Source organism: Vigna angularis, chromosome 1 (assembly GCF_016808095.1).
Source record: "Vigna angularis cultivar LongXiaoDou No.4 chromosome 1, ASM1680809v1, whole genome shotgun sequence".
Taxonomy (NCBI): domain Eukaryota; kingdom Viridiplantae; phylum Streptophyta; class Magnoliopsida; order Fabales; family Fabaceae; genus Vigna; species Vigna angularis.
In genome coordinates this window covers 52,664,303-52,679,297 of record NC_068970.1, presented here as the reverse complement: position 1 = coordinate 52,679,297, position 14,995 = coordinate 52,664,303, and the positions used below count along the sequence as shown (strand labels likewise).

Sequence of the window (14,995 nt, the reverse complement as noted above, 5' to 3'; positions counted from 1 at the left end):
TTACTAACAATGAATTAAAATATTTGGTTGGACGGATATCAACCGTGGAACCTTGATTCTTAAACAGATGTCAACGGATATCGACATTTGTTTGTCTTGATATCCGATGTTCACATCCGTTTTAAATGTTAGTGAAGGACAAAAGAGGAATAGAAATGTGCAACGAGCAATGTGTAGTGGTGGAGAGAGTAACTCTCTTTTTACTATCAGTTAAAATTTATAAAATCATGAGTAAAACACACTAAATAAAAAGAAAATTCATAAATTTTTGTTTTTCTGATTAATTAAGTTAATAATAAATAGGGTGTTCAATAATATTTTGTTTCAATCGATGCAAATTTATTCTTAGATTAATTAAAGATTTTGAGTTGAAGTTTTAAATTGCCTTAAATATTCAAAGATTAATTTATGATGTTTTAATTTATTTTTCCAGGTTCCATTACATTATATTACTTTTAAGACGGTTATTCAACTTTTATTATAATGCAAGAGTCTTATAATACTTACATTTTAAGCAATGTTTTATTTAGTTATTGGTAGAAATATATATTTTTAAAATAAAATAAAAATTATTCTTATGATCTAATGTGTTATTTAAGACGTAAAATTGAAATTTTATTTTATGTCGGCATACGTTATTAAAAAATCTTATAAAACTTAAATCTTAAACTTATAACCATGTGTATAACTTTTGCAATGAAGATATCCTTAAACACCTTTAAATAATAATAATACATTGGGAAATCTTCGTGATAATAAATTATAAGTTTGTTATACATTTTTTTAATATATTATTATTTAAAAATATCCACCAACACTTATAGAATGTCAAAGAAATGTTATTCTAATAATACACCATAAATAAATAATTGCAATTTAATTACATGACTAAATAACTACACATATTAATAATAACATGATTACTAAAAAAACACAAACAGACAAAAAAAATATGATAAACTTTTATAATTTTTAACATTTTTTATTTCCTCTATTATTCCTAGAAAATGATCCTGATTATAGGAATGATACAAGGATAATTTCAACTAATCCAAATAAAAAAAAAGTATGAGTCTTTCTCGAACAACAATCTTAGTCAAATAAAAATTATTTACATTAATTTTAATGAATTTGAATAAATAAGTAATTTGTTTAAGATAAAAAATATGGTTAAATATATTTTTAGTCTTAATTAAACTTTAATGAGAATTTGTATCTCTCTTTAAATTTTAATATAGTTTGGTTTTTGAATTTGAAAATGAATAGATGTAGTGTCCTTGATGCAACTGAATTAAATCTTTTTGATATTTTTAAAAGTTTGATACATTCTAATTCAAATGTCAATTTAGGAAGTTTAACATATAATAAAAAAATTAACTTTATTAGGTTAAAAGAACTATATTTCTTAATTTTAAAATTTTAAAAATCAAAATATATTAAAATTTTAGATAGAAACGAATTTCAATTTTATGTTCAAATTTAGAAACTACCCACATATTAAACCCTAAAAACATATGATTAAAACACTAATATGTAAAGAACTCTATTTAATTCAAAAATAAAAAATGTACTTAAATAATTAAAACATTTTGAAATAATAAGATTGCAATAAGAACCAAAATTGATTTATTAATTTTCAAAGTTTAAGATGAATCAAAGTTTTGAATAAAAAATGAATTTCAATTTATTGTCCAAATTTTGAAACTATCCACATATTAAACTCTACAAAATGTGATTAAAACACTAACATGTAAAAAACTTTAGTTATTTGAGTATTAATGTAAAAATTGTAGCAAATTTATTTCAAAAATAAAAATTTTACTTAAATAATTAAATCATTTTGAAATTATAATTTTGCAATAAAAGTTTATAATTAATGATATAACTAATCACAAACTTAACTCCTTTGATAATTTTTTCATGTATGATTGGGTATAACGCCTCTCAAGTTTTTCCCTTACTTGTTTTTGGTTCAATTAAGTTCTATTGTTAAATTAACTTAATTAACGTTAACATCATTTGAAAGATGATCATGTGTCAATCTAATAAAAAGTTTAGTTATAATTAAAAAGTTTAATTAATGTCAATTTAAGAGAAGAGACCACACTGAATCAAGTTAACACATAATGAGATTTGATTGAACAAAAATAAAATATTAGAACCATCGTAAATCAGAACTAAAAATATAAGGACAAAAATAATAATTAAGTTTTTTCATAATTGTTCATTCCTTGCATAAAATTGTGAAGAGTATAATATGCTAAAACCATAGTTCTCGTCCTCTTAAAATAATAATGGGATTTCATTCCACTAAGTATGGTGGAATTCTTTTTCTATACCAGAAAATGTTCTTTTAATGACATTTCTCAATAATGAATAATTAAACAATTCTTATAGGTTTTGTAAACTTATTTACAAACATTCTTTAAGGTGGTATTTTGATATGGTGTAACAATTTGTTCCTCTTACCTGAATCTAACATTTTCAAGATAATACTTTCCTACACATAACAAAAGCATGGTAATTAGAACTGTTGGAAATTCAAGTGTGAATCTAAAATCCCACATTGGATATAAATGTCAATCATTTATATGGTTGGACTTAGATGTTATTGGTGTTTGTGTCTCCCCGGTGAACCTCCTCATTGATAGACCCAACAAGAATGTTATAATTATATCTTAGCATACAACTTATACTTAAACAAAATTAGATAACCTTTAGGTATATTAAGTGGATCTTCTCTTATAAGAATATCCTTCAATATCATAGAATCAAATGTTGTTCTTACCATCAAGAATACATGTGATTTTCATGCAAAAAAAAAAAAAATAAATAACAAAAACATGTTGGGTAGTCTTTTAAAAGTGAGGACCATCCGACCTTGAGACCTTTACTTGGACACGATTTTCATCAGTGTCACAAAAAAATACTTAACTCACATTATTTGAGCTAAAAAATTTGTTTCCAATGCATACTTTATTCAACCATTATTAAAGTGACTACTAACAATTTTACTATATTGATGAATAAAGAAACTCATTGTTCAACTTTTTACGTTATATCCTATAATATACAACATTTTGGCCATTTGTTCTTTAATTATGGATCTAAAAACATCCTTCACCATACCACTTACTTTTAACTTTGACAAAAGTTAATAAATTCCTATTCTGCGACTAATATTAAAATGTTGATTAATATGAACGATATACAATATCAACTTACCCCTACAATTTTTCTTTTCATAATCACATTTGAAATGTGATTTTCATACCACTAAACATAAATAACAAATGTAATCCATGAACAACAAAATAAGTGATTGTAAGTGTTGCTACTTTTATACACATTTGTAATTTTTTTTTCTCTTACATGTGAGATAAAATTTATGTCTAACCCCTAAGACTTTCCTTCTAGCATACCAAAATAGATGCAATTTGTTTAAACAAATAAAATTTCCCCTTCCATTCATATTACACTTTAATGCTCCATTGTATAATGGATTATGACTGTGACACCCGGGCACGGAGACGAGGGCGGGGAGTGACGCCGGTGCAAGAAGCATGGTGCAGGGGGCACAGACAAGGAGCGGCTCCTGGCAGCTTCGGGTGGAAGGGGTACATGGATGAATCGAACATACACCGGAATGAGAGGGATTTGGAGACTGTATAGGTATGGGACTATACAGTTGAAGGATAACTTAAATGAATTGATTTGACTACTCATATCACCAAAATGCATTTGCTTTTCGGTAGCCTAACTCATAAGAACTCCATAGTTAAGCGTGCTTAGCTGGAAAGCCTGGTGGTGATCTGTGGGGGCAGTCGATGGTCCCTGTGAGTTGCCGGGGCGTTACAATGACTCCTTTTGTTATGTCCTAAACGTGCATGTTCAAGATGGTAACAAATTTTAGTGTCAATCAATCACAATGTCAATAACATGTTATTCTTCAAGTGTGTATGAAGCGGAAAAAAATCATTCAAGTGTGTAAAGATTACATTATGTTATCAACAACTTTTGCTTTTAAGGAAGCTTCTTCACTCTACAACCTCCAACCAAGACAAGTCATCATCTCCACATACAAAAGAGGAAACCACAATACAATAACTAAGGGTTAGATCTTACAATCACCAAATACAATAACTTAGGGTGATTCAAGAGCTTGCCCAATCACAAAAGCACATGAGATTTTTAGAAATCTCCAAATCTAACATTGATGAATCTTTAAAGTGGGGATTCACTAGATAAACATAACACTAAGAAAACTTAAATCCAACCCACATAAAAAGTTTATATCATTTATAACAAAAAAATTTAAGGTACTGGACTTATTAGTCTTTTACCTTATATGTTGTTCAACTTTTCATTTTTATTTAATATAAAATTTAGACCCACATTTTAAATTTTCAACAAATATCAATGCTATCACCACCACAAACATAAAAATGAAGGAATGAATGTTAACTTTAGTACAAGAACAACTACTCAAAATAGTTAAACATTAAGAAAAGACAAGTGGTTTGTTGTGCATGTTTCCAAGTATTTAACAAGAGTAAAAAATTTGTTCAAACACTCTTGGTCATGATATGTGATTACGATCTTTGGTTAGGCTACAACAACAAAGTAATGCTTTTCACTTAAGTAGTTTCATCAAATTTACAACACTTCTAATAAATACATGTGTATGCATAAGTTTAATAAATCTAGACATTTGTTAAGACCAACGTGTCTTTTGAAAAGACAAGTTATTCACATAATTTTTTACTCTCTTCTATTTAAATTTATTTAGATAAAAGAATGCTTAAAACAAGTAAAGTATAAAAAACACAAAAAAAATTAAGTAACGCCATTATGAATTTAAATCTTGAAAGAAAACATTAACTACAAGATTAAAAAAAATGCTATTAGTTATGAAGTTTGATTTAAAAATTGTGCACTAAACAGTGCAAATAATATTATCAATACACAGAGTTGAAAAGATGTAATAAGTTTTCTATTTTCAGTTTCCAAAAATGATTAATAATAGTATTTTTATATTTCTAAATAAATGTTAAATTTAAAACGCTTCTTGACCAAAAAAGAAAGCCTAAGTAGTAGTACAATTGATTTCGTGAATACTTGTCGTTATGTTTATTTTAAACTTTCATTATAAAAATATAACATATTTTGATACAAGTTTTGAACGGATTCTAAAAGCTTTAAATTGATTATAAAAATTAATTGTTTTTAATAAATTAGATAGTTATATCAAACTATTATTATATCATTAAAAATCCTCTTATTATAATTCTGTGTTTTTTGTTTTAACCGTAAGGAGATACAATTACAATGAGCACTGACTAAGCATAAAGGGAACAGTGATGGTCCAAGGTTGGTGGACCCAAGAATCTGAATTTTTATTCTTTTTATTGAAAGGGTATTTGAATCGAACGTTCAACACAAAAGCAGTGTCAGTGTTGTTGTAGTAGTTGAGAGCTCATACTTTTGGAAAGGAAAACAAAGCAGCAGAACAGAGTGTGTCTGTCTCCATCTGTATGCACTTTGGACAATTGGAACCATCTCTTCTTTTTACACTCTCACAACCATCTTCCAATCTTCCCTCACTTCAACTTTATTTTCCTCTGATTGCCAAAGGGTATGTTTCATTTCTCATAATTATCCTCATTCTCATCAAAGTCTGCGCCTTTGGCTTACTCTGTTGTTTCGATTTTCAATTCTGAGTTTAGTAATGTTTTTGAGGCTTGTGTCTGAAGGCTGTGGAAAAGGTGCTGTTAGTAGTGGAAAACAGTTTCTTCGGAAGAAATGGGTTGTTGGAATTCAGACATGAATTTGCAAATTTTCTTGTTTTCAATGTTGACTTTCGGTGCAACTTTCTGTGTTGCGGACACTGATCCACTTGATGGTATAGTATAATTCAGGGTTCTGATTTTGTAGTTTCGTTTCTAATTTTATGATGCTCTGTTTCGGTCAGATTAAAGCTTCACCCGAATTCTGTTTGCATGTGTTAGCTAGACGTTTTCTTTGAATGTGATTATTTTTCACACTTCACAGTTGCGACAATCAATAGTCTGTATGTGGCTCTTGGCTCACCACCCCTTGAGGGGTGGAAAGCCATAGGAGGAGATCCCTGCTTGGAACAATGGCAAGGTGTGCGTTGTGTCTTCTCCAACATAACTGCTTTGTATGTCTCTCCTCACTTCCTTTAACTATTGCTGGTTGTTCAGTCTTGTTTTGTGTTCTATTTTCTTAAAAAATACACTGTTTTTTATCTTTTGCTTGGTGTTCTTGAATTGTTTAATTGATGAAGATGAATGTGATCCCTTGGGATACGGCTCTCTAAAATTTAAATTTGGGTTGACAGGCTACTGGGAGGCATGAGTTTAAGTGGACAACTGGGAAGTAATTTGGATTTCCCATCCATCATAGAATTGTAAGTGTGTTTGATTTTTCAGGAAACGGTAAAGACCATTATCATTTGTTTCAAAACCAATGAGTTCAGTATTATATATTTGAATGAGGCAATCCAGAGTATTATTTTTTTTCCCCGTTGAAATTATGAACTTCTGTATGCCATGTCCATTTGCCTTGCCGAGAATGATTGGCTTCTGGGTAAATATGTTTGATTATAACCTTACAACTGTTTTTATCAAGATTACAACCTGCATTAAAGCCTGTAACCACAATTTCAGAATCAACTTAGACCTCCATAGTTTGATTCTGAAATCGTGGTTACAGGCTTGTTCATCCCTTACAACTTCAGCACATCTTGCCAAGCCATTTAATCCTTGCACAGGCCCATCTGTATTTAAACAATGTCATACAGCTGTAGGAGCTTCCCCTTTGACTGAGATCTGCGGCTTATTCTGCGTGACAGAGGGACTTGAGGGGCTTAATTTTTCCATGTTGGCTTTGTACAATTCCCAATGCTGATAAATTGCCTCTCATGGCTTGAAGTGTCTTACAAAATTAGGGTCATGTAGTTGCCAATTGCTCCGTCATCAAGCTTGCTACTGTTCATAGACTGGGCCAGATTTTATTTTATCCAATTCTGCAACTTTTAGTTAAAAACTTGCTCATATTTTCGGCATCTATGATGTGGTTACCATATTTGAAAGGCTGTTGGACAATCTCTCAAAGCGTGTAAAGTTGTCTCCTCCATCTATAAATAATGTTTGTATGCTGAGTTTGTTGCTTTCCATTTGGATATCTGTAGATTAGTAAGATTTCTATCATGTATGATCTGCCAAATAAAATTTTTAATTCTTTCAGGGTGCTTTAATTCTCCAAATCTTGTTCCTAATATCATTAACCTGCAAATTTTGAAAATTATTTAACATTTTGTAAGCATTTGCTGCTGTAAATTCCCCTTTTTTGTTGCCTGCCCAAACCATTTTATCTTCAGTAGCCTCTGTTGAAGGAGGAAGTAAAACAGTGATTCGTTGGACTGCTTAAGAGGGTAAAACTCTGTTTAGAAGCTGATAGATCTTGACTAACAAGTAATAACTTTGTTTTGCATTGCTTTCAAATATGGAATATTGAAATTGTTGCATTTCTTTTATATACTTTCTTATTTTTGGTTCTGCAATTGTGCTTTCATTTTCATAAAAACCTCAAGAAGCTTTCTATTCCTCAATTGGGCAGGGATCTTAGCAACAACCAGATTGGAGGGGCCATTCCATCCAGTTTGTCCCCTACTTTAAGGAACTTGTAAGTTTTCTTTAATCACCAAATTCGTGACTTGTTTTATTGTACTGGCTATTGCTAAATCATTTGTATTCATATCCATAATTGATTATCCTTATGCTAGTTTCTATGTTTCTTTTTATAAATTTAGGTCACTCTCAGCTAATAAATTAAATGGAAGCATTCCAGATGCCTTGTCCTCATTAACTCAATTGTCAGACTTGTGAGTTTATAGCATTGCTTGTCTCCATGCTAAGTTGTTATATTTTTACATAATCTGTCTCTTAATTTTGAATATGATGCCACCTTTAGGTCATTAAAAGATAACCATCTGAATGGAGAAATTCCAGATGCATTTCTACACTTTACTGATTTGATAAATATGTAAGAAAATGTCTTAAATCACATTGATATTTCAGTGTCTTTACTTTTTGCACCATGACAAATCCTGCCTGCTCCTTGCTACAGGGATCTGTCTGGAAACAACTTGAGTGGTCAGCTGCCTCCCTCAATGGGGAATTTGTCATCTCTTAACACATTGTGAGTAACTCTTACCAACTAAGAGTTTGTGCTTTCGTACTTGCTAAATGAAATGAATGCATCTTTTTAAAATTTTATTTATTTTGCAGACATTTGCAGAACAATCAACTTTCTGGGACCCTTTTTGTTTTGCAGGACCTCCCTCTTCAGGATCTGTATATTTCTCATAAACCATAATCTCTTTGTAGACATAGAAATGAGTCAAATGACTGTTGTCCATATACCTATCTACTATTTATGCTTAGGGAGTTTAAACTGTGTTTAAGTTACACTGTGAATTTATAATGATATAGGAATATAGAGAACAATATATTCTCTGGGCCAATTCCTCCGGAGTTGTTGAGTATCCCTAATTTCAGGTGAGTCATGGCTTACTCTTTGAGCATTTATTTTTCTGCTCTAAATGGTATTTTAGTCAAACTCCTTTCTTTCTCTGGCTAAACTGAAATCTTTGTTCAAGTATTATTATTTTGTCCTTCATGGAGATGTTACATTCGAAATTTTCTACTTTAGTTTTATATCCATCACATGTAAAGCCATATGCTAAGATTATCCTTTTACAGATCATTGAAGCCTTTTTACTTTTGGCTTAGTTTCTTTGCATAAGGCCTTGTGGTAAAATAAATTCATTCAAATCCCCATCACCAGATCTCTCATACATGTTAGTTATAGTAGCATTTTCCTTGCAGAAAAGATGGGAATCCGTTTAATACTACTATCATTCCATCACCTCCAGCTGCTTCCCCTGCACCTCTTGCTATGGCTCCCTCCCCAGAAATATCACCTTGGAAAGTGGCCAATAGTCCATCTGCTACCACCATAAAAGCTCCAATACCTGCAACTGCTGAGAGGTCTTTCAGAACCAAGAAATTAGTTTGGATTGTTGGTGCAGGCTTTTTAATATTTATTGCATTAGGAGTTTGTCTTCTTATGTTGTGGTGCTTTAAGAGAAGACCAGAGAACAGGAGTTATAAGAAACACAACATGAACGTGTATAAAAGATCTTTGCATAAACGTACAAGCAGTGACTCCCCTTTTGAAGCAACTGATGATGAGCAGAAAGGTAAATCTGACGACGAATCTTTTATTCTTTTAGTGTGTATTGTAATATAGCTTCTTAAACTCTATTTTCAATTCAAAAAATCAAACTCTATATGGGGTGAAGTACATGGCAAAAGAATTTCTTCAATTTCAGAATGCAATAACATTTATGTATTAAACAATGTAGGATGGGGTTCAAAACTTCCAGCCTTGCAGCCAGCGCCACCACATAAACTCCCAATCATTCCTGGAGAGAATTTAATCATTAATCGAGCTATCTTTGGTGAAGAAACCAAAAGACAAATTGTAACAAATTCCATCAAAGTTTATACTGTTGCATCACTTCAGCAATACACAAATAGTTTTTCCCTAGAAAATTATATTGGCGAAGGCATGCTTGGCCCTGTTTATAGGGCTGAACTCCCTGATGGAAAGGTAATGTTTTTCTAGTTTATCATAATTGGGCATTCTTATGTCAATGGAAGGAAAGGGAAAAAGAGTTAAATTTTCGATTTGAGTTAATTTTTTATTTATTTAAACAGCATTATTTAAAAGTAAAGGGAAACACCAGTTATTTGTTCATCTTTTTTGCTCCCTCTTAATAGTTTGAACAGTATTTCTTTTCCTCTACTACACTTAAATTCAGAAGATTAGTTTCAAGTTTAAACTGCATTTCTCAATGTCGAAATAAAGACATGCTTGTAGATCCCTTGTTAGCCAGTTCAATCTTCCATAGTCTCAAAGATGCATCGCAGTTTCATACTTGACAGACATTATTTTTTGTAACGAATCTGATGCTTTGTGATTTTTGAAGATTTTTTCTATTGTGCTCACTTGACATGATAAGTTGCTAATTATTTTACTAGTTTCAGTTATTCAAGTGGAGCTTCATATGCTCACATCATTCAAACTATCTTCATTGTAGTTACTGGCAGTCAGGAAGCTGAATGCTGCTGCTTTGATTGACCTAAACCACGAACAGTTTCTTCAATTAGCTTCCAGTGTCTCCAAAATTCAACATGCTAATATTGTAAAGTTTATGGGCTACTGTGCCGAGCATAGCCAACACTTACTTGTATATGAGTATTGTAGTAATGGCACCCTTCATGATGCATTGCATACAGATGCTAAACTTCAGATTAACCTTTCATGGGATGATCGCATTCAAGTGTCACTTGGAGCGGCAAGAGCTTTAGAGTAAGTTTAGAATTTAGTCACAAATCATTAACTCCTTCTAGTAACTTGATAAACTTAATATTGTTAGTGAACAATGCCATCTTTTCTGGAGGTTGGAAACATATTTTTATGTCATGTATTAAAAATAATATCTTAAGTCATGCAATATATGCAATCCTTGCAAGGTAGTTTTTAAGAATATAAAGACAAGTTGGATCTCTATATCCACATATAAAGAACTTATGTTTTTGACAGCTAACAATAGTGTTGTCATTTTCTTGACAGCATTAATTTTGATCATCTTCTTTCTTCTCATTAAAAAGGTATTTGCATGAGTACTTTCAGCCACCTATTGTGCACGGAAACTTTACATCTGCTAATGTACTACTCAATGACAAGTGGGAAGTTCAGGTCTTGGATTGTGGATTAGGTTCTTTACTATCTTCAGGCTCCGCAAGTCGGGTAACTCTTCAGCTTTAATTTTTTCACTTAATTTCAAACTGATACATACATAATTCGGGGATTTGGAGTTTTGATTCTTCTGTGCTTTTTAAATATGCTTTGTGACATTCTTGTATTGTTAATAAATATGAAAGAATAGGAACATGTGTTTGTATTTCATTTTATGTTTATAAATCAAACTGCTAAAGGAAGTAGTTTTGAGAAATAATAAGATGCAGTTATTGGCCAAAGGCAATTGACTTAACTGGCAGTATCAAGTAGCATGTATTTTATTATAATTTCACCTGTTGATTTGTTAGTATGAATTCCAAAGTAATGATTCACTTTAGAGGAGCCAAATCGCAGTAAGCGCTTTCCTGAGGCTTTTGGCATGCACAAACTTTGGAATGGGTCAACCTTACCTTCCCCTTATATTGCATATACCAAAAAACTGGATGTAGTTATGAGACTTGTTTAGGTTTGAAAGGATTCAAAGAGATATTGTTCATTCCACACCCTCTTTCTAGGTACATCATGATGGCTGCTAACCAAATTTGACTTTAAAAATTAGGTAAAGCCTAAATCAAATGGATGATCGGTCTGCTCTACAAACTATATGAAGGATACATACGCAACTAAATTACTTAAATTCCAAATTATCCCTACACTCAATTTCTGAAAATTCACTTCACATATGCATGTGGGGATTGTTATGCTCGTCAGATAGCTCACAGGAGCTACTAAAAGTTAACTTTTTCTCCATTTTTGTTCATCTATGGCTAACACTAGTGCATCTATTTTCAGTTGTCGGGACACCAACTCACAGCTAATGGTTACAGTGCCCCAGAATACGAGAATGGAAGTTATACACTTCAAAGTGATGTCTTTAGCTTTGGAGTTGTAATGCTAGAGCTCCTCACTGGACGAAAATCCTATGACAGGTTAGCAATCCTTATAGTTATTAAATACTTGTGTTTGATAAAGTCGTAATTGAAGAGTTGGATTTGGCTAAGGCACCATTAATTATGTGTGTTTGTAGCTCACTGGCTCGTGGAGAGCAGTTTTTGGTGAGATGGGCAGTCCCTCAACTCCATGACATAGATGCATTGTCAAAAATGGTTGACCCTTCTTTAAATGCAGAATATCCTAAGAAATCCTTGTCACGTTTTGCAGACATTATTTCCTCATGTATACAGGTAATTTTCTGTCTACTTTTATGCCAAATCCAATAAGAGATGTTGAAGTCACTCAACTTGTCTCATGATTCATTGCACAAATTTAATCTTCAATAATTAAATATTGAGCCTGCTTATCACCAGAAAACCAATGACTTCAACCAATTAACGAGGGTTGGTTTACATTTTAGCCCTGTCATTTGTAGTCTAAAAATTCTCATTTGTTTAGTTTAAATGGAAATGTGCGAACCATAAAATTAAGTGTCAATATACTAGGATAATGGGTTCATCAGGGAAAGATTACATAAAATGTGACCTGAGTTCAACCCACATAAAGGATTGGCAATACCATTTTCAACCTATAAACCTTAAGACAATGTGTTTATGGGTCTTCTTTCTTATACAGTGTTCAAGTTTGAATTCCGTATCATTTCATATTTTTTATAATGCCGGTTGATGCAGTTTATCTACTTTATCTGTGGCAATGATAATCAGTATCTTTATCATGGTTGTAGCTACTATTTACAAGTTCTTTCTATTTGAATGATATAATATGATATATCACTTTCTTATGGCCCATTATTTTTTTTTCAATTGTTTTTCTTCCAGCATGGACCTGAATTTCGACCAGCAATGTCAGAAATTGTTCAGGATCTCTTGCGAATGATGTAGATGTGGTGTAGCTGTTGATGAGATGAACTGCCATAGCTGGTAAAAGAAGCTATGGTTAACAATTTTTGTGGATGTTACATATCCATTCTTTTATCTTATTTTTTTTCATTGTCATTAATCGTTTTTTAATTTGTGAATCTGTTCTGTTGTATGTATTATCCAAAAGCAAAAAAGTGTTACATTATCTAGTTTTTTCAAGTACTTCATATACCAATATGTTTCTAATATTAAGACAAGAGGTGTGACTCATGCACATGACCTTCCAGCATAATATTAGATCTTCTGAACACAACTCAGACTCATGAGAATTTTTTTGACTCCTACATTGTACAATCTGAAAAGGACGAAATGAGAATTTTTATATTCATGGGAATGTTTTTCATTTATTCCACAATGGACCACGATGGTTTTTTCTTTATGAAATTGGGTTCTCTACTAGTTTTTATTTGTGGTAGGTTATTTTGTGGGATATGGGTGATGGTTATGATATATTCTATACAAAAAAATAAAAAAAGAATTATGTTTTCTTTTCTGGGGATTTTTTCGAAAAAAATTGTTGTATTATTCTCAAAAATTCATGAGATTCAATCTATCAAAATAATAACTGGAGGTTAAGAAAGACGAGTTGTCTTTTATCATTACACTTATGAAAGTATCATTTCTATGGAAAAAATCGAATATGGGTTTATTCTCTTGATTCATATTGAAGATAATTTATCTTCACCAAATATTGTCATATTTTTAAAGATCCGAAATTTGGTATTTTTTTTTTGTAAAATTTTATAATCATTTTAGGCATGTTATATATATTTGTAACTTCTCTTTTTCTTTTATTTTGAGTTTATACTTTAAAAAAAAAACTGTAGCATCAATATACCACTTGAAAAATTCTTGTGCTCTAAAGAACTTGCGCGATATAGTTCTTAAAAATAGTATTTTGTTACGCTTTAGGAAATTATATAACTATATTGTTCATATAATTAATTATTTATCTTACAATATTAAGGATTTCTGGCTAAAATATACAAACTATTATTGTACAGGAAGTGACATATGCATTGCAATGCAAACTATCTATGCAAATTCTTTTAAACGTTTTAAAATTGAAGTTTCTACTAATAAAAATTGTTGACCGTGGCAAGAGAATTTCAACCATGTTAACATATATGAACTTTATTGTGTTTACTAAATATATTAATGATTAGTGACACAAATAAAATATGTCATGACACTTTGTTCAGCATCATGATAACTGAATTGAGATACAAATGATTTATCAAGGAAATTTTATTTTGAAGAGTTTCGTATCATAAGTTGTAAAATTATACAAAACATACAAACAAATATACAATTAATAAAAACCATTTGTTATATAAAATTTATGTTATATAAAATTTCTATAACTTAAAGAATTCTATTATTGTTGTTACTTCATACTAGCATGTTGTTGCTACACATACTAAAATGTCATAATACAAAATATTTAATTCAAGAAAATGTATATTTCATGAACTTTCTCTACATTATTTGTATTTGTGAAGTTATCTTCATCTTCTAACAAAAGTTCTTCTCTAGTTATATTATCTTCAATTTCTTCCTCATCTCTTACTATAAATTTTCAATTGTTCTCTATCTTGATATTTAAGTTCATACGACACAAAAGAAAAACAAATAAATCACCAATTTAGTTTGAACTTTGTAGTTTTAACTTCTCAACAAGTCAAAATATAAATAATTATCTTTTTTTTGTTTGAAAACATTAAAATATTATTGGAGAAACATACAATATTATAGATCAGTGATCAATGCCTTCGTGAAACGCACTTTAAGTGTGTTAATCTTTTCAATTTGGTCACAGTGATGATTAGCATACTCGTTGAGTTTAAAGATAAGTGGTTCCTCATGTCTAAACTTATGTGCATCTATCAAGATTCATCCCTCCAAAGACTAATTGCTTGATAAGAATTTTCCAAAGTGATATTTTTGTACTTTAAAATTCAATATTTGGAAAAGCTTGTAGAAGATATTTTGTTTCCACAACATTATTGTGACAAATGTAGCTCAATGCACAAGAGTCTCTTCCCTTGATAGAGCACAAGAGATTGAAGAAGGGTTTGAAGTGTTTTTCTATTCTTAAAATATGATATTTTTGTTTCTGTTTTTACACATTTAAAACGTAACTTTTGTAGTCTCTCTCGTTTTCAAAAAATATACTTGTTTAGGTTTTTAGTTTCCTAAAGTTGAATGTTGATGACTAGTAGATTGAC

General features: G+C 30.8%; 1 protein-coding gene across 1 annotated transcript; it reads left to right on the top strand.

Annotated features, from left to right (window-relative positions):
• The first annotated feature begins 5,459 nt into the window (after positions 1-5,459).
• On the top strand, positions 5,460-13,114 carry LOC108324182 (protein STRUBBELIG-RECEPTOR FAMILY 3). The gene is made up of 17 exons (XM_017557045.2): positions 5,460-5,635; positions 5,754-5,902; positions 6,052-6,181; positions 6,362-6,430; positions 7,642-7,707; positions 7,835-7,906; positions 7,996-8,067; positions 8,152-8,223; positions 8,313-8,378; positions 8,517-8,582; positions 8,913-9,286; positions 9,452-9,699; positions 10,190-10,461; positions 10,764-10,902; positions 11,686-11,822; positions 11,921-12,077; positions 12,666-13,114. The coding sequence occupies exons 2-17, from the start codon at positions 5,803-5,805 to the stop codon at positions 12,726-12,728; spliced, it is 2,103 nt and encodes a 700-aa protein (XP_017412534.1). The 5' UTR covers positions 5,460-5,635; positions 5,754-5,802; the 3' UTR covers positions 12,729-13,114.
• Positions 13,115-14,995: the final 1,881 nt, after the last annotated feature.